General features: G+C 38.2%; 1 protein-coding gene across 2 annotated transcripts; it reads right to left on the reverse strand.

Moving 5' to 3' along the window:
• Positions 1-227: 227 nt before the first annotated feature.
• On the reverse strand, positions 228-23,855 carry LOC148831525 (uncharacterized). Of its 2 annotated transcripts, none has more exons than XM_088920885.1 (5): positions 23,711-23,855; positions 8,517-9,529; positions 4,332-4,500; positions 3,008-3,174; positions 228-2,034 (listed from the first exon to the last, which is right to left on the reverse strand). In XM_088920885.1, exons 1-5 carry the CDS (start codon positions 23,853-23,855, stop codon positions 1,885-1,887), a joined length of 1,644 nt encoding a protein of 547 aa, XP_088777011.1. In that variant the 3' UTR covers positions 228-1,884. The 2 variants fall into 2 exon arrangements, with proteins under 2 accessions (XP_088777011.1, XP_088777012.1); XM_088920886.1 differs by lacking the exon at positions 23,711-23,855 and adding an exon at positions 15,483-15,825.
• Between the last annotated feature and the right edge of the window lie 1,507 nt (positions 23,856-25,362).

The raw sequence follows: 25,362 nt of genomic DNA on the forward strand, positions 1-25,362 counted from the left end.
TGGAATTCCATCCCACAGGAGTCCAATTAGTCAATCAAGGCAGGTGCATCTAATTTACTGCAGAGAAGGAAGAGGCTTTGACTAAGCTTCAGCTTGCTCCATCCCATGTTTGTATGGATTCAACACACCAACTTTCCCTCGGTGAGTAATTGAAAAACGTTTTATGGAACGCACAAGCCCCACCTGCCTCCCCTGTCTTAAATGAAGACAACTAAAGAGACCACATGGCAATTTGTATTGTATTTAATGCCCATCATAAAACAGGATAATAGATAATTGATGACCTCTATGATACAGGAAAGGTAAACATTTTGTGCATCATAAACAGAAAAAGGTTTCTATAGTAGCTACAGATCCCGTTCACAATTAAACTCTATGGAGAATGACTAATAGATTGCTGACTCACAAAGTATAAACAAAAATACAGACCTGTCAAACACAAAAAGCACAAGGAAAATAAACATTTCTTAAATATTACAAAAAAAGCAATTGAGGGATGTTTATTGTACCTACTAGGGATAAATCACCTTAGTTTCCTGAACAACATATTATATTTTACATTAAACGTCCTTCAAGCAAAAATGATAACATCACCACTATCTGCAGAAAAAAGACATCCATAACTTCACACAAGCTAAATGAAAAAAGGGGTCATATTTGGGCAGGGGTCATATCTAATACACACTCCCACATTACACATATAAATGCAAGCATTTTCATTTTGATTTCTTATAGCTTGAACACTTTGGAGGTAATCCTGTAGATCAATGTGCCTTTGTTTAGACTGAGTGAAGTTTTAATACTACTTCTGTACCATATTAATGGACATGATTGCTCCTCATTTGTGAAGCTTCATCATTTTTGAGTAGCACTCAGCTTCTACAGGTATGTTGGATTGCTTTCTTGACAGCCTAACATGAGAATATTGATATACTTGTATATTACTTTTGCTACAGTTCACATTCGTTTTTTAAATAATTATTATTTTTTTATCAGTAGTTACTAGTTAGTCCAGATGAGCTCCTCATTTGAATCATTCCTAAGTAAGAAAAGCAACAAAAAACAACAAAATTAATTTAATTTCCTTTAATTAATGCCATTTTTACACCACTTTGGCGTGTACTATGAATTTGTGGGCCCTCTGATTGTGGGCCTGACCAGTTTTTCTTCTGTCTTGAAATCAGGAACAGCTTTAGTGCCAGAGGGGAAAATTGAATACCATCTCTAAAGCTGTTTATAACCATGCTATTTGAATTGGGAACAGTCCATCCTTTATTAACAGGGTTAATGTAAGCACCTTGATGTCTGGTTAAAAGGTACTGTTAAAGCTCAGTCTAGCTGCACACTATACATGTAATAAAAAACATGACATCATATTCCATTTGGGAATAATTAAAGCAGTGCATAAAACTAATTAAATTACTTTTATATTATATTATTAATTACTTTGACAATGCCAGGAGGACCTTTAAATTGTGGAAAACAAATTTTTGACCACACAATCTATTAAATCCTTTGTTGAGTCTAACTACAAGCATTCCTTCGGGTTAATTCACATATTAATGTGGTATATCCTATTTAAATAATTAAAGTGTTAATTCCATGTCTAATAAATGTGTAATGAAAAAAATCATTGCACATTGTTTTATACAGACTTTTTTCATTCAAATTGATTAACAAACGATCAATGCGGCAAACAAATTAATATTTATCACAAAATAAAACCTCCTAGAGAAAACAGATTTCTGACCTGGTGGCCTTTATTTACAGCCCAGTATCAACTTTCCCTGTACTCAGTACGCTACACCAACAGTGTTACTAAGCGAGCCGCTCCTCGCTCCTGTGGAATAGTGTCTGCAGGCAGGCGCGGGTCCTGGGAGAGCTCTACAGCCAGTCAGGCTGGATGGCGTGCCAGCGGGCCGATTCCACCTGCCCCCTGCTGCACATGTCTTTCCAGTGCACTTGTCCTGCTTCTGGTGCATTCTGGCCAATCAGCACATGGCCCAGAACGCTACTCTTTGTGTAAATACGCCCCTGTTTGAAAAAGAACATTGCAGTGTCTGTTAGAAACGCCTTACTCTGACAATAAAAAACAAAAAGACGAGTATCCCATCACCTGTGAAATCTCACTAATGAGGTGATTTAGTGCTTATGCAACAGTCTCTCCGGTAGACCATGGTCAGTCACGATCAACTACTCAAAAGGACATCCAAAGTACTTACTTAATATCCAAAACATGGTTTATTTAAAAACCAAAACTAATTGCTAATAAGTTCCTTTGGTTTTCACTAGGAGAAGTACTATACTTGTATTTAAGAAACTGAAGCACAAAGTTAATCAAAATGATACGCTATAGATTATATGTATTTGTTTACTTTAATTTTAGGAGAGAAAGACAAATTACTCAACTATCACCCATGGCCAATTACACTGTAAATATCATTAACTGTTTCTCAACATATTGCATTGTGTCCTTTAATTCTGCCTAAAGCCACCTTTGGGCCATTTTAACGTTGGTTCCCCGATATCCTCATCCTCGGCTGAGCAAGGTCAAATAATTTTCTCAAATTGTTCACCTCCTCAAATTCTCAAAACCTTGGAATCTGATACTTCTGAATCTCTGTTAATTTAGGAATTGTAGATGTTCTTGTTAATGTGTGCAGCCTATGATGTGTGAGCCACAGGATCTTCAGCATCTTCTATTGAACAAATTTACAAATACTGAATTTGAGTTTGTCTGATTGGATGTACAGTATCCATAGCTATTCTCATGTACAGTAACACGATTGCAATACTCCAGCTTGATTTGCAACTCTATTTCTCTTTCTCTTTAACATAATTATGTGCCTGAAAATTTCATGCATAGACTGTATAACACAAAGCATACTTTGCCTACTTTAGTGAATGGGGTGCTTCACAAATGATTATATTTACAATTGGGTGTTTAATTAAGGATAATGGGATATTAGTGGACAACTGGAGATTCTCTCCTGCCAGTGCCCCCTACCTGCATGACGACAAACTCCAGGGAGAGCGGCAGCTTCTGGATCTCTCCAGGGGGCATGTCAAAGAGGAAAGGAGCATTCCAAACTGCGTTGCATCCACTGGCCACCTTTGTTTCCTTCGTGCCGATCACCACACCATTCTGCCGCAGATGAATCACCACATAGTGATCTGGGAGCGTGGGGAGAATAGGGATTATAAAAAGAACGTTGTGGGTGAGAGTCCCGGTGGCACTTCTCTTGCGCGTTTCAGTACGGTGCAGCACTTCAACCAGATTACTTCAGTAAAATGCTCATTTATAACTCAGGAGTGCAGATCTGCTCATTAATAAGATACTTTATTTTCATCTGTATTTTTATAAAGCATATTCTGGATGAATGGTAAACTATATCCAAGTAAAGGTCTTTTACGACTTTATCATTAAAAATGTCCTCACACATCTTTTTTTCTGTTTAAAAACATGGATTGTACGATGTACATTATTGCAGTTTATCATTCTATTTCTAAAACAACTGGCTTCCAATTAGTCTTATTCAAGTCTGCCAATTTTGTAAATTAATAAATATTCTCAAATACAGTACATTCATACATTCATTCATTCATACAGACATGACCTGAGAGAATCTAGTAAATTCTGAGGATTTGGGTTTGCAAATCACTTGTGAGATTATATACAGTTACTGTGATTGAAATACACTCATATTAAAATTGTATGATCCTCTGTCGTCTCCAGAATCTGTAAGCAACCTCTTAATCCTCCTGCTGGATAGCTCTAATTCATCCTGCTGCAAACAACACAATTTCTCCAACGCCTATGCATTACGCTAAGTGCTCCAAGCACAGGAGTTAAATTCATCCATAGTATTACATCCTGTGGAGCCATGTGGTTTTCTAATCAATGCTTCCGACTCCACAATGCCATCCACGATTTGTGACATTCAGAGAAACTAATAGTCACTTTGCAAGATACCACACAAACAAAACCTCTTTGTATTTCACTATTTACTATAGCACTGCAAATGCTGACTTGATCCAAGCTACCCCATTTGCATTTAGCCTTCTTTCTTCCTTCTACATTCATACTTTCCAATATAGCACCTATAATTACTGACTCAAACACACTACCCAGGTTGTATGGGTTGTTCTACTATGAAGAGAGAGTCATAGCTTTTTTCCAATTAAGAAGAGGTTTGAAGGTTTTCCTCTTTGCGAAACATAGGACCCATAGCATTTTCTGAAAGGCTGTACTGTCCTAGACTGGACTGGGGGAAAATGGGGAAATGTGATCCTCCTAGTCATAGAGTAAGAGGTGGTAGGAACTGCAGTACCTGGTGCCCCTGGCATACGGTTGATCTTGGTCAGGTTCTCTGCTTTACGGACCATCACCTTGATCCGATGAGCCAGTGTCTGATACTGCAGCAGGATGAAAAGCTGGCCTAGGGGTTTAAAGCTTGAAGTGGAGCTCCTACGGGTATATGTGTCCTGAGAACTTAGACTCTGAAACGCAGAAAATAAATTGTAACACGCACAATGTCATCTGTTGGGAAGTAATGAAGAGCAATGGTTTTACTGTTGATGGTTTACAACAATTTAAGCTACTGATTTAGCATTTGTCTAGAAACAAGGTAAACAAAAAGTAAAAATATGTGCTTTTTTAATAAATTATGTTTACCTTTCTAACATGAAAAGCAAACAAATAATAAATGTTTTCCTTCGTTAACCTATTAGCTCCTGGTTATCTGAAAGGAGGAATTTCAGTTTCTGCAAAACAGACATTTAAAGGTGTTTTACAATGATATTATTTTGAGTTTTGGTATAGTTATACTTTCCAGCTATTTTTTTTCACATGTATTACTTATAAGATGGAAAAAAATACACATTTATGGTATGACAGCTAAATCGAATCCACAGGCTGTAGCTGAAAAGATGATGACAGCACACAATGGAATGTACAGTAACACTGGAAGATATTCTAGAATTAGAAGTCAAAGTGACAATTCAGGTGTTGCATAGGGTCACATTGACGCAGCTGATTCTTGCAATTACATTAATTTGAGATGTATGGGAGAATGTTAATAAAGGAGTGTTTCAGGACTGTATGTTTGAGCCTCTTGTATTAGCCTGTCTCGAGAAAGACCTAGTCAGAGAAATGAGTACAGTGACTGAGTGTAATCTTGATAGGATGCAGCGGGTGCTGACTTGGGCGATACAGTTAGTTGGGTGGAACTAATAAGCTTGAATCAAAGTTTGAGAATTTGTAGTCAAAACCTTTTTTGTTCATGCTTGTATTACTGATGGCCCAAATAAAAAAAAATAAATTAGTAAAGTCTTGGTTCTCTTGAGAAAAAAATAATAATAATTAATAATTGCTTACACTTATATAGCGCTTTTCTTGACACTCCACTCAAAGAGCTTTACAGGTAATGGGGACTCCCCTCCACCACCAGCAATGTGCAGCATCCACCTGGATGATGCGACGGCAGCCATAGTGCGCCAGAACGCTCACCACACACCAGCTATCAGTGGGGAGGAGAGCAGAGAGTAATGAAGCCAATTCATAGATGGGGATTATTATTAGGAGGCCATGATTGGTAAGGGCCAATGGGAAATTTGGCCAGGACACCGGGGTTACACCCCTACTCTTTTCGAGAAACGCCCTGGGATTTTTAATGACCACAGAGAGTCAGGACCTCGGTTTTACATCTCATCCGAAGGACGGCACCTGTTTACAATATATTGTCCCCATCACTATACTGGGGCATTAGGACCCACATGGACCGCAGGGTGAGCACCCCCTGCTGGCCCCTCTAACACCTCTTCCAGCAGCAAACTTAGTTTTTCCCAGGAGGTCTCCCATCCAGGTACTGCTTAGCTTCAGTGGGTTGCCAGTCGTGAGTTGCAGGGTGATATGCTGCTGTTTAAATATATAAATAGTTTCTACAGTATACTTCACTTTTTTAACTTTAGTCTTTTGATTTAAGAAGACAATAATCTTTGCAATAACAGTCAGCCCATTTAACTTTTAATAGTTAGTAGTTGATCCAAGAGACTGTAATGACTTGGTTCTCACCTCATTGAGTTCCATAAAATATAAGCGTTTGTCAACTTGGCAAAACCTATTTATTTCTTCCTAACCTGTAGATTTTTTATATGTAAATGCATGGTATCATTGCAATGGGTTTAGGTGCACCTTGCTGTTAAGCAGTATCTGTTATCAGCATCTTTTTAAAGTTTGCTTTCTAGTGTGGCTATTACTTGAAGCATATACATTGCAGCAAGGTGGGGGAGTTTGTCATGAGCTCCCCAACCTTGTTGTTCATTCATTCATTTGGTTATAAGATCTCAATATTTACAGTAAAATCCACATGCATGTTTGTTTGGAAATAATCAGTTTAATATGTAATAGTGTCGCTGTGGACCCATAGCCCTGTCATGTGTGATATGTTGGTATCTTACACCCAGGGATGAACTTTATTAGGGGGAATTCATTGTCGAGTTGACATCTCAGTTATCCCCTTTCCAAGAACAGGCTTAATTACCCCAAGGAGCCTTTTCTGGCCCTTTCTGTCCATTTTAATTTGGAAAGGTTTAGTCCAGTGTTTTTGCATTTTTTTAATTTATTTTGTTTTTCTGTTAACAAACTCTTCACTACAGTAGGACATTTTGAATTAGATGAACAAGCTCTACTCTCATGTTTCACAACCATTCTCCAAGAGTTTTGATGGGACTATAAATGAGAAATAAATAAACACGCCTCCAGAAAGGAAAAAAAAACATCAGTCTTTAAGCAGGTACTGAGCTAGTCAACGTGACTAGATTCCCTTTCTGGGGTAAATGTATTTGACATTGGAGATGAGCTGCCCTTAGTGTACAGTATCAGTATGTCTAATACCTAGAGTATAGTGAGTACACAGACAGAAGCATGATAGCTTTACTCCTAATGGACACTAAAAGTAAGAGCAAAGTTAAAGAAACTAAATCGGATAATGAAATCTATTTGAGATTTTTTCATTTTCTCATTTTTCTGCCTATGTACCAGTAGCTAAAACACTACTCAAAGCTAGCTTATCTGCTCTTTGTTCATTTGCTGCTACCCTCCTCAATGAGAGTACATGAGTACATGGGATCTGGTTTTGTTCCGGTAGATCCAAAGCCTTCTGTTCTCACATGTTAAAAAACCTGGCCAGGACCCACATGGACTACCAGAGACTTCCATTCCATCTCCAATTTGCCTTTTCTTTCAGGGAGTTGGTGGCAGCTCAATTACAACTTCATTTTGCATCTAATAAGCTCTTCAAACGTTTTAGTCAGGGATTATACAAGGACACAGAGCTAATGGAGATTTGATGATTTCCAGAAGACTTCTCATGGGTCACATGCTGGAATTTAGTGCAGCTTTAAATGCTGTAGGTCAATCTTAGCATAGTGCTAGATCACAACGAAAACATATACAGCAAGTATCACTGTTTTTTCCCTTGATTGGTTTGTTTTCTAGCTTATATTAAAATGAGCTTGAATTAAAATGGGATAAACACTCTCACCAGGAAGATAAAGTGACTGAGATTTGTCAAAAGGGATCCATAAACTATGCAAACCAAACTAATTGGGGATTGCATGAGTTCATTTGTTTGTTGAAGGAAGTGCCAATGTTTATTTTGTTCTTAATACCAGGAACCAATCCATAGATCTCGGTTGTTTGAAATCACGTTGCCTCTTCTACTCAAGGTGTTCCATAGGGATCTGTGCTGAGACCCTTGCTATATTTAATATTTACAGGTTGCCTCTTGGTCTTGGAAAAAAATGTTTTCCATCAGGTCTGACAAAGGCAAAAGTGCATTCATCGGTTAACATAACATTTCACTCCATTCTCTCTGCGTCCACCTCAGATGTTCTCTGGGGCGCAGAGGACATCATGTTTGTCTCTCAGATACCCATATTCCTTGTGAATTCTCATGAACAACTTGCAAACAGGCATAAACCATACACACAAAAAATGTTCTCCCTTTTTCACAGTTCCACAGGCCCCTGACAACTTTGCAGTGACGACATGTATTTCTAAAACCAAGCTCTCAAAATGCATTCTTTTTTCCATCAACAGAGGATACCCCACATTATTTCATTATCAGACTTACTGTACATAAGCAATATTGCAGCTTCTGACAGACACGATAAGAGGATCTGGCACTAGCTTTTTAAATCCTGAAAGGTGTTGACGAAAAGGTCCAGGGCTTTGATTCCCAGTTGTGAATCTTGACACTATTTATCTAACTTTTATAACTGATGATTTTTAATGGCTCTCTATGTATGAGATACAACAAATGCAATCAGCTTTGTCAATGATTTTATATTACTGTATATTGATGTAAAATCCTAATGCAGTATAATGCAGATAATTTACTGCAATACAAAATTGATAAAAGTATTGAAAGTGGAGACTAGACTAAATTTATTGGAAAGGAAAAATAAAACAGTCTGCATGCACACAATATATGGAAAAAGTGTTTCTTCAATACCTTTTTGAGTTTGCCCTTGGGGAGGGTCAGATCTCGTGCATATCTGACAGGCAGGTCAGGTTCCCAGTCCAAATCCGTACAAGACAGTACCACCTGCCCCAGGAGGGCATCCCGCAGTCCAGGGAAGTCCTTTGCAAAAACTGTGAGCCGGAGAGAGCACTCCTGCAGGTCTTCAACAGATCCCACCTGGAACAGGAAGCTCTCTCCGAACTCAGGGCTTGTGCTACGCCGGCGCACAGACGTCTGAAAAGGTTCAGGACAGCGAGGGAGTAGACTGAGGCATACATAAACACCCCCCAGCTTGCGTGGGGTGCTGGATAAACTTAACACAGTCACTGTCAGGGTCCCGTTTGCTCGGGAGAAGTGCAGGCTGAAGTGGAGACGTGGGTGTAGCTTGGGGCTCATCTCAGACAGTTCCTCTGGGAGGGTGTGGGACTGGCGCACGGTGGAGGGTAGCAGGAGCTGTGGTCCTTGACAGGTGAGCTTTGTGCGCTCGTTATAGGTGAAAGTGTCTCCTGTGACAGTGCAGCGCCTCTCTAGAGCCCTCTTGGTCTTGGAGACCAGGCTAAGTTTGGGTATGGCAGGGAGTGAGGCCCTTCCATGGAGACTTGGCTGGCAGGGTGGACTTGCTTCATATGAGGGGCTGCTGAGGCGCCTCGAAGGGGAGATAGACTTAGTAAGCTCTGAAACGGACCTGGGGTGCTGACTGCTGGATGGCACAATAAAATTGTGCTCCGATGGTGCTGAGCAACTATAGGGCACCTGAGTCGGGTAATCCAGGACATCTCCCTCCAGCTCTTCGTATTGCTGCTTGATGGGAGTGGTGTTAGCTTTGGCACTGGAGGCAGGAGAAAGGATGGAAGAAAGATCCACTGCTACATGATCAGCGGTCTTTGGAGGGGCCTTGTCTTCCTCTGGAAAGGACTTCCTGCGCCTCCAACACAGGATGCAGCCCAAAATAATGCAGAAACAGAAGACGGCGAGGCCCACACCCAGAAGGATCTGCAAGTGCACTGTGCAGGAGTACAAGAAGAGAAAATCAGAGGACACATAAACACCAGTAGTTCAACATGAGCAAGAAAGAAATGGCCTTCTGTGAAATTAAGCCCTTTTATTAATACAAAAAAAACATTTCAATTGCATATCTGGCTTCTTTCAAATTGAGTTAGTCTTTGGATACTAAAGATCCTATACTTACAATGCATATTGAGTGATGGAGATTTTAATACTTTATTTTGATTCAAAGGTTTGGATTTTTGTTAGAAAGAAAAGCAATATTCAAAACTCATTCAGCAGACCTGGATGAAAGCATACAACACGTGAAAGAGTTCTGTTTTGTCAATAAGAGCAGATTGCCAAATTGCATCATAACTAAGCACTAATCAATCCGAATATAGTGTTTTTAATAAGTTGTAAAGTAAATAATTCATTGCTTTCCGTCTTCCGTACAGTCATGTATTGAGCCTGACAAAGCCAAGACATTAGCTTGTTATTTTTTCTAGATTTGCATTTGAATGCATTATTGAATTATACAGGAAATATTTACAGTATCAAATGAAGAATAATTGACCTGCTTTAGAAACAGTTCATGGCCTGCATTTGATAAAAAACAGATCACGTTAGTGTTGCAACAGCCTTCTCTGCTTCTGAATGTTATTTCATTTTTTTTTACTCTCAATGAGACCATTGGGGAAAAAAAATCACATTTTCAGAACTACTTTTTAAATATTTTTAGGGTTATTAAAAAATAAGATATGATGTTCTTCATAATTACTTATATTTTTGTTGTGCTGAGAGCATAGAGTGCAAACGAGAGGAGGCCACTCAGTCCATTTGGCTTGTTTGGAAGATAGTTTATTGGCTTAAGGACTTCATCCAGCTATTTCACGAAAGATAAGATCAGATCACTTTATTGGCCATATACAATTTCTTGCATTAGGAATTTGTCTTTTCACATACCCCAACTTGCTCTCCATGAGACACACAGACAGGGAGAGAAGCTGGGGGGTCAGAGTGCAGGGTCAGCCATTTATACGGCACCCCTGGAGCAGCTGGGGTTAAGGGCCTTTATAAACCTGAAAACCTACTACAGGGAAGAGGGTTTAATGCATGGTTGTGAAAGAATGGTGATGTAGTTCAAGAAGAGAGCTGTGTCAGCATGCGTAGGCTGCAAAGGAACAAGTAAAGGTTTATTCCATGCTGAAAAGAGAAGACACCTGAAACCTTGTGTTCCTTTTCTTCTCTTTTCAGCATGGAATAAACCTTTGCTTGTTCCAAAGAAGGATGATTAATGGTTAAATGTGCATCTTGCATTTGTGACTGGTATGATCCCCCATGATTTTATTTGTAACATCACCCTTGAAACCTAAGCAAATGCAGCATGGGACCCGATCTTTTGGCACGATGGAGTTCACCAGTGTTTAGGGAGTGGCTCTGAGTCTGCAATGAGCCTGAGAGTGACTGTAATTGAATCACAGCATTGGCAGAGCAGAGCTGCACCCATCACACATTGTAATGACCAGTCTATTCAGTGCTTGACTGGGACTGGAAATTTCCTCATTGTCACAAAGGACCCTTGGGGGCTAAGTATGGTATGAAACTAGGTTTTATTCTACACGGATACGATAAAGTCGTGCATCAACCCAGAAAATTAAAGGGAGAAGCATTAATGTTACACCTGCAGTGCCCGATGATGCAGTTTAACAGTATTTGGGCCGAATCCTTGGAGGCCCCACAGTACAGTAGTTATTGTTTAGATATTATACTTTTAGTCATTTGACTCAAAGAAAGTAAAAAATGTAAGTAAATATGATTTTAAAGTGAGTCTTCAAGGACAAAAGTAGAAGAAGTGTCAGTTTTTATTTTTTACACAAGAAATCACACATCTTCACCCTTAAACTCTTTTCTACTCTATTTAAAACTCTTTCTAAACTATTTTCTACTCCCACCATGCACACTCATTAACTGCCAGAGGAATGAGAAACCAGAGATGGATTGACCAATGCCAAATGGATGCACCGTCACCATTATCCTGCCTGGAGGAAATCTGGGAAATTTGGGTCCAGAGAGCAAAGCTAAACTGAGGACTGTAGCAGTACTTTCAGACGGTTTCATAAAGCATCAAGTGTAAAAGAAAACTGGTGCACCTCCATATTCATCTCTGCCTGAGGGAGGAGGCCCAATAATGATAGTGATAGGCCTGAGTAAGGAGATGCAAGTAGGAGTGAGGCCTGACTGAGAAAGCCATGTCATGACCTGTACATTAGTCAAACATTTCTCTACCCACTTCTCTTGAGACTGACTTAACTCCAACATTGACTTCTGCATTTCAACAGCAACTTAAGTTGGATGGCAGTCAAGTTGTTTGTCCCTTTAAATGGGAACGGTCCAAGTAAAAAATCTAATTCAGAAGGTTTTCACTTATTAACCGATTGAAGAGAATCGAAGAACTGTCTGAAAGTACTGAAACAAATGTGCACTTATAAAATATAAAATTCTACAGGGTGTGCTTATTTGATTTGATTTCAGATTTAATATATTGAAAAATTATACCAAAGTTTTAAAACTCTGTTCTGAGTCAACTTGAAAGTGTCCTAACTGCTTTCATCAGCATTAGGAACTGGTAAAGGCTTTATTCAATGCCGAAAGGAAAAGCAGAGAGCAACAACATGTCAGCTGTGGAGCCCTCTTCAGGTGTCAATCATTAGCATTTGTTCATTTCAGTATTTGGTCCATACTTCCATTATCAGAAAGACATTTATTCCTTGCAAGCACTGAAACAGCCCAGAGGCTATCCTTGAAGCACAGGGTGCAAGGCATAACTATGGCTATCCAGTCCATTGCAGTGCACATACAGTACATAGAAGCAACCTAATTTGGATCTCTCACACTTTCACAAGTGCTGTGCACAGTTCCACAGTTCTGCATTATCATCTTTATGCACACGATTTGTCCAGGCAGCAGTGATAGTGCAGATACTGAAGATGAGTATGAAGTACTAAACACACCCAAGAACAAATTCAGCATAGTAGGCATACATGTATCTCTGGAAGCAGGGAAGCACCCTGAATTCCTGGTAAAAAAACAACAGAGGCACCGGGGGAATCCCAGTCTGAAATGGAACCCAGGACCGAAGAGCTGCTATGTTAGAGACCATAACATCAGGACCTTCAACTTCATTAATTCATCTTCAATCACAAATTATACCTGATGCATTCCCTGTCTTTGTTTTTATATATACACTATGTAAAAATCGAAAAACTCTGAAGATTATCAGCCGCTCCCCTGTCTGAGCTTCTTTCCCTGGGAAGAAGGTTAAGATGTGTCAAATCTGGAACAGAAGCTCTGGATGAACACTCACTTTGCTGTTTATGCAGTCTCTTAACTCAAAACTGTTAAAAAATATGTATTGGTAACTTTGTGGATTCTACCTTCACTGCAATGCGACATTATATTGTGTTTTGATATGTGTGGAATATTTATGATTTTTTTTCTCTTCTTGTACCTGTTTTTTTTTGTATCCTGTTATTTGAAGTGCATCACATAAAAGTCCTAACCCAAAGGGTTGGTTTGGCAGTAAAGCTGACTTTGACATTTTGATTTTTTTACTTGTATTGGGATGAACACAAAATGATTCAAAAACATTCAGCAGCTTTTACAAATAGAGAGGATGAGGGAAAAGAGCAATAGTGAAAATCAAAATCGAAAGCTAAAAAAATGTAACCCCATTTATACATCAAGGTAAGGTTCTCTATAAAATGTGGGAAAATAAAATGAATTTATTTATTATAATAGAAAAGGAATAAGGGGCATGAGTAGGGCATACAAAGTCAATGCAGGATAAATGACTAAATTTAGTCCAAATTTAGTCCAAATAAGAGATTGCAAAAAGCAATCAAATCGATTCAGAAATGAGAACAGAATGGCAAAAGTACCAAGTAATTAAATGTTGTATGCATTGTTTTCTAATCTATAAACCTAATCAATTAGTATTTTTAAGTGTTGAATTTGGCACAAAAAGTGTTTGTAAAAGTAAAATGCATGTATCCATACAGTAATATATTGCTAACCTTAAGTAATTTTAGTCATTATGAAACAGCTTTGTAATGGCAGATTTTTTTTGCTGTCCTTTGATCTCTTAATGGCATTTTCCACTTTTGATTCACGGCCAGTAGACCCTACTAAGATATCATTTTGCTGTCAATCACTTTTATCATACACAAACAAAGAACCAAGCACTGCAAATGAATAAAGGGGATTATTAAGTCCCTCATAAGTTAAAACAAGAAAAGAAAACATTTCTCAAAGTAATCGCATTAAGCTGGACTCCTTTATTTAAGCTTTATTATACACAACCCAACCACGGTATGTCTGGGCAGGGGCAACACAGACCTGTTGTGACACCTGAAACCTGATTCTTCTGTAACAACTGGTTCTCTGCTTTACTGGTGTTCTGTCTACATCTGGTTTATAGAAGTGCAATACGTGGAAGGGGAATGGGCAATTTGATATTCAGTAATAATAAAATTTATCTATTTATGTGCAATAGATACCTAGCCATGTACAATTTCTTGCATTAGGAATTTGTCTTTTTTCCCATACCCCAGCTTGCTCTCCATGAGACACAGACACGGAGAGAAGCTTGGGGTCAGAGCGCAGGGTCAGGCATTGTAAAGCACCCCTGGAACAGCTGGGGTCAATGACCTTGCTCAGGGGCCCAATGGAGTAGGATTCCTCTGCCAGCCACGGGATTTGAACCGGCAACCTTCCAGTCATAGGTGCAGATCCTTAGCCACAGTGCCACCACTCCGCCCCATGAGGATGTTATACCTCATGTAAAGTACCTACAGTACCTTCTTAAGACAACATATACAGTACTTACAGAATTATGACTATGCTGTGGCGTGGCCAATCATAAGATCAAAATCCTACCGAGCATGAGGATGTTATACCTCATATAACTCCTACGACAGCATTCCAGTAAACCCAGTGCCTGGAATGATATCTGACAAAGCAGGGTTGCCAACCTCACCCATAAACTGTGTTGCTGCAAGGTGTTCATATCTCTCACACTTTCACAAGGGCTGTGCACAGTTCCACATCTTATCATCTTTATGCGCATGACTCATCCAAGCCGCAGTGATAGTACAGATACTGAAGATGAGTATGAAGTACTAAACGCATCTAAATTAAGGTATTTGCTTTACTTTGCTCTTCACAACAATTCCACAGATTGGACAGTTAATAAAGACTACTTTCAATAACTCATGACATGTAATGGATGAAGAAATAAAAACGAGGGATTTCTGAATTGCAAGTTGAGGTTCAAAATACTCAACAGACTCTCAGACAGTCGTGCTGCATATTTTTAACTAGATCAATTTATCTGAGTCATGTCCCAAGAAAATCATTACACTACTACAGCAAAATCTCTACCCTTGGATTACAGTGGAGGGAACTGGTGCTGTTCAGTTATTATATTAAGTAAAAAATTAAAAAATGTACTACATGCTTATTATTCACTTTTTTTTCATATTTGCCTGAGTTTGAAACTTTAAAAATGTAGCAGAATACATTAAATGTGAATATATATTTTACTTAAATTAATATTGTGACTTATTGAAAAGAGACAGATCTAAATGGGATCTATACTATTCTTGTGAGTAATGGATGTCTATTTTAAGCATTTTATTTAGAGTTAACATTAGAATGATTAAGTAACAGAAATGTAATTATTTGCAAGGTACCAGTTGGCATGAAGGTTAGATTGCTGGTTTTGTTTTTAGGAACATCAACATTAATCCAATTTAAATCTATTTCGAAAAGAAGGCACCTTAAAACCAAGAAAAAAAAATAATCTAGATTTCTGTTAAACGAGATTAAATGACTTGCATTAGAACTTTAAATGTATTTGTAATTTTAGATCGATTCTCACAATGAGGAATAATTAAAGAGTAGTTCTCCTACCTTCTAAAGCTGATTCGGGCATTTTAGTTCAAAGCTGGCGTGCCGGGTTCCCGCAGTGTTGATAAGGCTAAGAGCTCCAGGGAAAGTGCGACACAAGGGAACCCATTCCTCGCTCCGCCTGCAGGAATTGCCTTGTGAAAGTGAGCATCAGCTCTTGGGCACAGACCCTTTGACAGCCGTCCAGCCAATAAGAAAGCGGCCGGGCGAAGCAGTCCAGCACACACAACTGCTCGCGAACAGCAGGCGGGGGATGGGCCGACAGGGGAGACACAGTGGGGGCAACACCCCTCGCCGAGCAGACGCGGGGAGACTGTTGGGTAGCAGCATTAAACATACATCTCATAAATGATAGTGTCATCAGACAGTTTTATCAAGAAATTAAGTAAATAGAATGTATTTACATTGAGAGAGTCTGTGGTGGCGAGTCTAACTGACGCTGTGTCTACGGATATACGTACAGAAATACCTACTACTAGGTCTACTGCAATCTTGCCTTTTGTACTTGAGGGACATTTGCTTCAAAATCTCAATATGATACTTTCAAAGAATCTATAACGGCAAAGACAGCCCCTGTTAAACAGACATGGAGATGAGAGATAGTAGATGGAGGCAAAATCTCTATATCCAGAGATATAAAAACGGCATTTACAGATTTACATAACAGAATTGTGAAATTAGAAGTCAATTCTATGGGTGGGCTATGTCCATTTCTGTGGGCTAAACTCTCCTAACTTTTTTATTAGAGTTTTCCTAGCTATGCAAGGTATAATCGTATCTTTTCCTCACTCTGTAAACAGCACATATCCGTCATTGCAGCAGAACAATGCACTTAACAAGTGGGATAAGTGTCTTTAAATACACTGCAGAGTTAGTGGGTAGACGCAGCCAAGAGCTGATAAATGCCAAGCTGAGTGACTGAATAAGGAGAGGTCAGCAGATTTAAATCTGAGTGTGACTTACAAACTGCTGGTTAGTTTTCATTGCCTTGGTTTGCTGTGTGGATTGCTGATGTACTGTATATACGTTCTACAATAATGTTTCTACTACTAACGCTTTGTAAGTGTAAGGAATTATTAATAATTATTACTATGAAGGAGACAGTAACATTTCTAAAGGAGCTACAACAAGTGTTCTAGTATAATTCAAACAGAAGGTAGTCAAATGGTACCTGACAAATCCAATATGGTAGCCAAATCAACTGATCTCTCTTGTACAGGGCTAAATCTTTGGCATAACCTTTTGTACCAGGTTTCTCATCCGTAATTGGTTACAGGGTAGATTTCTGAAACTTTCTCAAACTCTAAGAAGAATTCAATATCCTGTATAGTGATCAAACTTTATAAATTATTAGCAGCATTTTCACTCTGGCGCAACTTCCTGGAGGGTTTTACAGTCCTGTGAAGTTTCAGGTGTTTGTCGAATGTAGCAATTTTATGGTTTTGAAAATTTTGGTGTAATAGTATAATACATTATCCGAACCTTAATAGTTTACCTCTAGCAACTTTGCTGTTAGGAAGCCTAACAATCTAAACAATAATACATTTCCTCCAGCTCATGTTCCTTTGATACTTGGAAGCCTGATTGACTTGCCAGTTGTCTTTTAAGAATGTAAGGAGGGTTCTGAATGAAAGGAGAGCATTTGGCTTATCTGGCTTGTTTGGTTACTAATTGGTTAGTAACTAAGATTTTATAAAGACCTTTTCTTAAAGGATCCTAGAGAATAGTCGTCTACAATATGACTGGATAGTTTGTTCCAGACAAGGTCTTTTTCTTAGCAACTTCACTCAGACAAAAATAATTATTGCACAATTCATTGAAAAGAGGACAGGTGTGAGTAAAATGGGTGAGTGCTCTTCTGTGAGTCTTATATTTTAAATTCATGAACAGTTGGAGCTCTCAAACAAAAAGAAGATACCTAGAATCAACCTGTAACTCACAACTGGAAGCCCACTGAAGCTCAGCAGGTGTGAGCCTGGCCAGTACCTGGATGGGAGACCTCCTGGGAAAGCTAAGGTTGCTGCTGGAACCAGTAGAGAGCCCACCCTGCGGTCTGTGTGGTGGTTTGTGTGATGGGGACACTATAATTAAAAAAGTCACCCTCTTCAAATGTGATGTAAAACCAAGGTCTTAGTGGTCATTAAAATTCCAGGGTGTATCTCGGGGGTGTTACCTCTGTGTCATTTGGTTTCCTGGCCAAATTTCCCCCTGGCCTTTACCAGCCATGGCCTCCTAATAATCCCCATCTATGAAGTGGCTTCATCACCCTGTTCTCCTCCCCATTAATAGCTGGTGTGTGGGGAGTGTACTGGCGCACTATGGCTGCCGTTGCATCATCCAGGTGGGGCTGCACATTGGTGGTGGTGGAGGGGATCCCCATCACCTGTAAAGCACTGAGTGGAGTGTCCAGAAAAGAACTATATAATTGTAAGGCATTATTATTAATTATAAATTAGATCTGTCTGTCTACCACAATCTTCTACAGGTCTGTTTGGATATTGCAAAACGGGGGGGAGATCCTTCTGGCAAATTGTCACACCTTGAATTGAAAGCTATGCTTTTCTTCATCATTGCTGGCATAGATCAAAACTGTAATTTGAAATGAAAACTAAATAGATAAACATTACTAATGTAAATTTCATGGTTTATAACCATGCAATCCATTGTATAAGAGCAGCTGTTTTATAAGAGCTCTTTCATACTATTATAAGACCAACTTTGGTCTCTGAATGCATGCAGCTACATCTGTCTTTTTCAATCTTCTATTCTTTATTAGAAGGCGCAAGCATTCCACCCACACTGTCTGTTTCAGTGATTCCTGTCAACTCCCATCATTGGCAGCATCCCACACACACAACCACACAACTAAGGTCTTCTGACATTGCACTTGAAAAGAAGTATTTTCACTAAGATGCACACTGGTGGTGGATGTCTCTCAGAATGCTGCTATTTGGCAAAAACTTCACCTAAGGTTGGTAGATTAATTGATCCCTACGCCCTTCATGATCGATATCACTAATTAATTCACTAAATCTATTTCTATTGGAGTTCCCATAGCTAAACCTGGTACACAGAAATTGTTAGAAGATGCCCAAACCCACCCCTTCATGTTGTACTCCGAGTCTCTCAGTATACCACCATGGGTGCAAGCTGCCATGTCAACAAATTCTGAAAAGGTCAAAATCCACAGAAGCTCCAATCGGTAAACCAGTTTGAATAGTTTGGATCAAAATCCTTAGCATGGATAAGCTTGGGAAGCTGACCAATGGGATGGTCATTACCTGTCATACAACAGCTTTATTTAGACAACTACCTATGATATACAGTACATACAGTATTACTGGGAAAAGTACTGAAAATATGTAATGACTATTTATTGTTCTTCCTGAACAATAATAATAGTCGTAATTATTGCCAGAAAACCATCAAATCCAGTTTCATCTGCTGGAAAGATCTGTATACAAATACTGCTCAGAGGTCATTTTCATTTTGCACTGAAAATAACATCTCTGCACAAATCCTAAAGTATTTTGAAGCTTTGTGCCTTTTTAACAGGAAGATTTTTTTTTTCTGCCAGCACTTTGTGGGTGAAAACGTATGATAACTAATGCCACAGATGTATACAAAGACAATATTATTATATTGAGTGAATTAATATATTGTAGCAAAATTATGGTAAAAAATATGACTACATGTTACAATCAATAGCAGTATAGCAGTACTGCTGAAGGAGGTTGGAATGATTACAATAAAGTTTTGGTTGTTGAAAACCCCATACCAATTAACAAAATATATCTAAAAATGGCATTTTACTTCCTCTACATTTTTTAGCTGTTCCACTTGTTAAACAGTTGTGTGGTGCAGTACACTTCTACATAAGGGCATTTGTATTTCAGATTTAATATAATGTTTCTCATTATAGCAGTATTGATAAGATGGGAGTAATTTTGTGAAGTGCTTTAGATCTTTAATTTATGAAGAGCTGCACCTAAATGATAACTCATTAACTACTACCAGACAGTTTATTTTAATACTAGTGACCTAGTGCTTTATGTCAGTTAATCACAAATAGGTATCCTTCTAGTCCGAAACATTTTTTAAAAACCCTATGCCCTACCGACTTGTTTGAATTTCATATTAAAGTCTTATATTGAAATGAAATCAGCATCCTTCTCACTTTGTTTACTTATCTGTTGATACATCTGTGTGAATCAGATCAGTTGGAATCTTCTACAGATGACTAATCATTGTGATCTTATTTCTTCAACTTCTTCAGACAGGCCTAGTATGAAGGACATTTGACAAAAACAATGACATGTGATACCTTTGCAGTTTTGGTCACCACACCTGGGCTTTCTGACTTGTCCTTTAGTACATTGGTAATGTTTGTGTTCTATTAGTGCAAAGTGAAGGTTCTAGTGTTTCCTTATCACTAGAGTTTAAAAATATCTGATAATGTATAACAGCCGAATTGCTTGAGAAAACAGGCCAGAAATATATATATATAAAAAAGAAAATCTACTCATTTTCGCAGACTAAACGTTTCCCCAGATTTTAATTTCAGAAAAAAAAGTCTTTCCAGTTTAATATTCTTAACAGAAAAAGGTTTGTTTCTTTCTTTGAAACCCCAAGTGTTCTGCACATCTCTAACAGGCTCCTCCCTCCACTTTTTTTACACCCTTATATACACTGACCACATGACTTGAGGACAGGTGTAATCAATGAACATTGAGCTCCCATGTCTCTACTTACTGTAGCACCTTTTCACTCCACGCATCCCAGTCAAAAGGGCATTTGCATTAAACTTGGTGAGGGTGGCTCAAGGACATTGCCTACAAATCTGTTCAACTATTGTTTGGTATTGTACAAACAGGTCAACATATTTGCAAGTGTAAGTTTCTTTGTGCGTACACATGCAGTGTACACCTAGATATAGGTATGTGGGTGTACAGTATGTTGTATACAGTATGTCTGTTTGTGCACAGAGGTATACAGTATGAACATGTATAGCTGCATCATTTACTGTAGATACAGGTGTATGAATACAAGAACTAATGTAGATTATATATCTTAGAACCTTGTGTTTTTCTCTATTTTTATATGAAATTTGAGTGGGGAGCTGCATCAGCATGTGTTACCAGAAAGGGGCTCATACACACATGATAATGGATATATACTGTATTTGAATGTGATGCAGCAGTTCCTGTCACAGCAAATGGGACATTTTAGACTTTTACAGCAAAAGGGCTAACTTTTTTTTTAATTACCTAGAGAACATGGTTTACTGCATGTCCTGCAGAAAATGCCATGCCATTTACATCAACAAAATTGGAAGAAGACTGCCTGACTGTTTCAGGGAATAAAGGCCAGTGAAGGCTAAAGATTGCTCCAAGTCGGTAGTTCCCCATTTGAACTCTTATGGACAATTTGGCTGACCTTTCTGCCTGTGTCCTTTTACGTTTAGGACTCCTACTCCACAAAAACATCACAAACCAAGAATATCCTTAAACCTAGATCCCCTCCACCTCAGTTAGTGATAGATTAGTTTATTTTTAAACCTCTTCATATTTTTACAGAGTTTAGCTTTTCACACATCTCTCCTAGATTTCTTCATGTATCAATCCCCACAGAGTGTGTGAATCCAATTTAGGTTTTTATAATATGGTTTTCAAAACCATATCAGCTTCTCACAAATGGTAGTTACTGTGTCCTTTGATATGTTGATATTTCATGTGCAACTTAAATCACCAGCAAGCTGACTGCTGGATAAGCTTACAGTACCTTTGGATTGCAAACAACCACTCTTTTGTATTCTCAGATTCCTATAGCTATGCTTTTTTTATTTCTCCTAAAAGAATGACTCTTCTCTCGGGTTATGGAGCTGTATTCTTATTTAAAGGGCAGTGTAGACTCTTACAAAAGGCTATAGTCTCTTTGAACCAAAGGAGGTAAAAACCTAAAAAAACTGAGGTCCTGCTTGCTTCATTAAAGATACTGGTACTGTTCATAAGAGTAGATGTGTCAATCCCAACAGAGTGTGTGACTCCAATTTATGTTTGTATAATATGGTTTTCCTAATCTTTCTTTTTAATTCTACTGGTAAAGCAGTTTCTCACTTTTCTTCCTGACCTACTGTGTGGCTACTGGGTGCAGAATGGTGACTACCTATTGTATAAAGTTTATGATTTAGGATGGTAAAAGCTAAATAAAAGCAAACTGTAAATAACATTTAAATATTAGAATTAGAACTAGAATATGAATAAGTACATTTTCTCAAACAATAGGTAGTCCCAAAAAGTGATTCATCTGAATTTTTCCAATCAACACATAATAGCACAGAAATTGTCGTGAATGAAAAATAATCATGAAAGAAGACTTTAACACTTTGACATATCATAATAAATAACATGTCAAAAGTACCATCATTTGGTACCAAATGTCTTGTCTTGCATAAGTGGTCAGCATGTAGATCATTCTGTATTAGCCATACTTGTTAGTTTTGAATATGTTATTCATTATTTTGAATATATAATTTGGATAATACAAAATATTAATAAAGGAATCATTGAATGTGTGGGGTGATTTTTTATCAACTGAGCACATAATGAAATGAGAACATACATCCTAAAGATCGCTATGCTTGGTTGTTCAAATTGCTGGGAAAATTGCTTTCTTCTATGAATTTCTTTCTTCTGTTTTTTATTCCACTCACCTTGGTTCATAAAATATTTCCAGGGATACTTAAAATCTCTCTTGCAAAGGTCACTAATGTGTTTTCCATCTTGAATTAAAAAAAAACATCTGACAACTTTCTACACAAAATGTAAACATTTTATAAACTAGTGAAAGTGAGATTACTGTTTATTGTCTTTTCTTCTTTATTCTCTCTATATTTATAAATTTGCAGATCCAAAGTATGAGGATGCCTGTAAGGCAAATTAACAGCAGGTACTGTATATTTTACAGGATTTTTACCTAGGTTGGTTCAAAGAGACCCTATACCCTTTTGTAAGAGTCTACACTGCCCTTTAAATAAGAATACAGCTCCAGAACCCGAGAGAACAGGCATTCTTTTAGGAGAAATCAAAAGTAGCATGGTTGGAATCTGAGAATACAAAAGAGTGGTTGTTTGCAATCCAAAGGTACTGTAAGCTTATCCAGCAGTCAGCTTGCTGGTGATTTAAGTTGCACATGAAATATCAACATATCAAAGGACACAGTAACTACCATTTGTGAGAAGCTGATATAGAAGCACAGTTGAGATTTTTTTTTTTCAGAAACCAACCAAAAAAAATAGGTATAGTAGAAGTTACAACAAATTCATGTCAAAAGAACTAAAATAACGTTATAGACAGATTTTAAAAAACGGTTACAAGCATTTTTTCTGTAGCAGAATCAAATAAACAATATCCTCAAGATCAAAATGGTTGTGTTTTTTTTTTGTTTTGTTATGACCAGCATCTCTTCAGGAGGTAAAAAAGAATCCAGATTACATGGGGAAAACCCTCAGGGTCAGGAGACTGTGCCAACTAAACAGTAGAGTAACATTTTTTAAATCAGAAAGCAAAATACCGTTTGTCATCTGTAGTCACCTACAGTATGACATTTGATTTAGTGTAACTTAGCTCTTCTGTTATGTTTTGTATTAATCAGATAAAATACATTTTTGATTACTTGGTAAAACATATAATACAACATGTTTCCTATACTACTGTAATTAAATAGCCACACAATTGTTCATTTTTGGTATTGTTTTGTGAGACAGCATATTGTAACTTGATTTTCCATGAATGAAAAGCATCTTGTTCTGTGCTCAGAGCCTGTATGCTAATCATTTTAACTTTTCTAAAATACATTAATCTTCTGCTGTTAGCATTCAATGTACATAGCGAATAGTCAGCAAGTGTTGATCATTTCAAAAGATAGATAAGCTAATAGGCAGCAGATAAAACGGCTATATTCAGGAGAAATCTTCATGGCACAAGTTCCCTTAAATTCTAATTCTCAGTTAACAACATTTATTTTTTTTATTGGTCTATTAGCAAGACCATTCAGAAAATGCACACAACTTAGCCGTCTCATTTGGGCCAGTCAGAAAATCATTTACATTATGGAATTAAGGTTAGACTTTTACTGTCTTTGCAGAGCACTAAAATACAGCAAACACTTTGCTGTTGTGCTTTCTCACATACCTAAAGGAAAACAACAAAATAAGTTGCTAGATTCCATACCTTCCAGGTGTTTGTTGAGGAGAACCTGAATGAGCAGCCAGATGAAGAGGACGACAATGATGCCTTCAATCATGCTCTTGCAGCAGAAGAAGAAGACGGACCGGCAAAGTGGCTGTGCAGGGTATTCTGGATCCCAGTAAGGCATCGTGTAGCCTGGCACCACACAAATGGTGAACTCACTTCCTCAAGCTGCCCACACCTTGCTGTAGAATGAGTTTTATTATTTATTCTTTTTACGATGGGTTTTTGTCCATGTTCTCTCAGTTGCCTGCCGCAATATGCCTCATCCTCTTTGCCTGTCTACTACTGTGATTCTCCCAGCCTTCTTTCGTGTCTCTCTTTTTCTGATTTACAGCTGTATTTCTGTCTGCTCTTTACATCACTTGTCTGTTTTCTTGCCCTCTTGCTTTCTTATTGCACATCCCAAAATACCTCCCTGTGCCACTTCAGATGTCCAGCTCTCTGGCCACTTTCTTTTTATTCCTCCAGTGCAGAGTATTAGCAGAATCTCTTCAGTTGCTGCTCTCAGCTTCAATCACTGAATTTAACCTCAGAGGAAGAAAAACTGTCATTTCACAGAGATTAAAGTCATTCTTGTAAACAAATGTTTAGGTTCAGGAGAAATGAAATATCTGTAAGATGTATGTGGCATGTAAAACACTCAGAGCAGCCTTTTCCTTTTAGGAAAACCAACCTCACTTGTATTGGCTTTTAACCATATTACAATTCACCTATTGCTCTTGTTTGACAGCACAGTTTTCCTCTGAAAAGCAGGATACAAGTGTACCTTGTAGCTGGAAGGTGAAGAATTGTGTTGCAGTGATGCCTCAAACGGGATGCTTACTGCTGTCCTCTTATCACTTTTCAGCTCTCACCAGTGCTGCTCTTTGATCGCTGTAGATCCCCTCCCTTTTCCTCACTGAGCTCCAGCTGTCCCTTTAATTTGCAGGTTCCCAATCAGCCAGGCCCCAGAGGGCTTTACTCACATGATACAGAGAACAAGTGGTTTCTCAGTGGGACAATCCATACTGAAAGGCTAAAAACTTGGAAGAATTAAGCGCAGCTTTTGAAAATGTTTCTCTTAACACTTTTCCATGTATGCATGAAACAAATGGCAACAGGCAAGATCTAAACCTGTCACACTGCTTCATAACAGGTCTTCCTCTCTCCCTACTAATATCCGAGTTCTTTAGTATTTGTCTCTCAACTAGCTGATGCTATTTCAATTAGACCTGTATATTAAAAGTGGGGTCTGTGATGTAGACCCTGTAGCCCTATCTCCTATTCTCATGCAGTTCTCTATGGGCTAGCTGATATTTAACATTTGGACAGTGGATTACAGTAAAAATAACAAAGGATCAGATTAAATTTGATTATGTAAAGAGAGTCAAAAACACAACCTTTGAGTTTCATCATGTTTCTCATCAGATAATCTTGTAGGTTCATAAGGTCTTGAAGGTTTTTTATTTAATCTGCAACCAAAGGAAACAGAGGTACTGGACAGAACTAAAAATTGCAGGATGATTACTGTAAGCAATAATTTTATTTTATTTTTACTATTCATGTTTTAACGCCTAAGGGATTTTTTTTGCTACAGAGTCCAAAACAATACAACAAAAGCAAACAAAAATCAGGATAACAATATATCAGGA

The sequence above is a fragment of the Atractosteus spatula genome, chromosome 7, assembly GCF_055471065.1.
Source record: "Atractosteus spatula isolate fAtrSpa1 chromosome 7, fAtrSpa1.hap1, whole genome shotgun sequence".
Classification (NCBI taxonomy): Eukaryota; Metazoa; Chordata; class Actinopteri; order Semionotiformes; family Lepisosteidae; genus Atractosteus; species Atractosteus spatula.

Excerpts from the sequence above, each read along its gene's own strand:
- LOC148831525 (XM_088920885.1), bottom strand. The coding sequence starts at position 23,855 with ATGCCTTACTGGGATCCAGAATACCCTGCACAGCCACTTTGCCGGTCC. Across the intron at positions 4,501-8,516 it reads CCAAGGGCAAACTCAAAAAG|AGTCTAAGTTCTCAGGACAC; the intron begins GTATTGAAGAAA and ends TCTGCGTTTCAG. Across the intron at positions 2,035-3,007 it reads TGGAGTTTGTCGTCATGCAG|GGGCGTATTTACACAAAGAG; the intron begins GTAGGGGGCACT and ends TTTTTCAAACAG.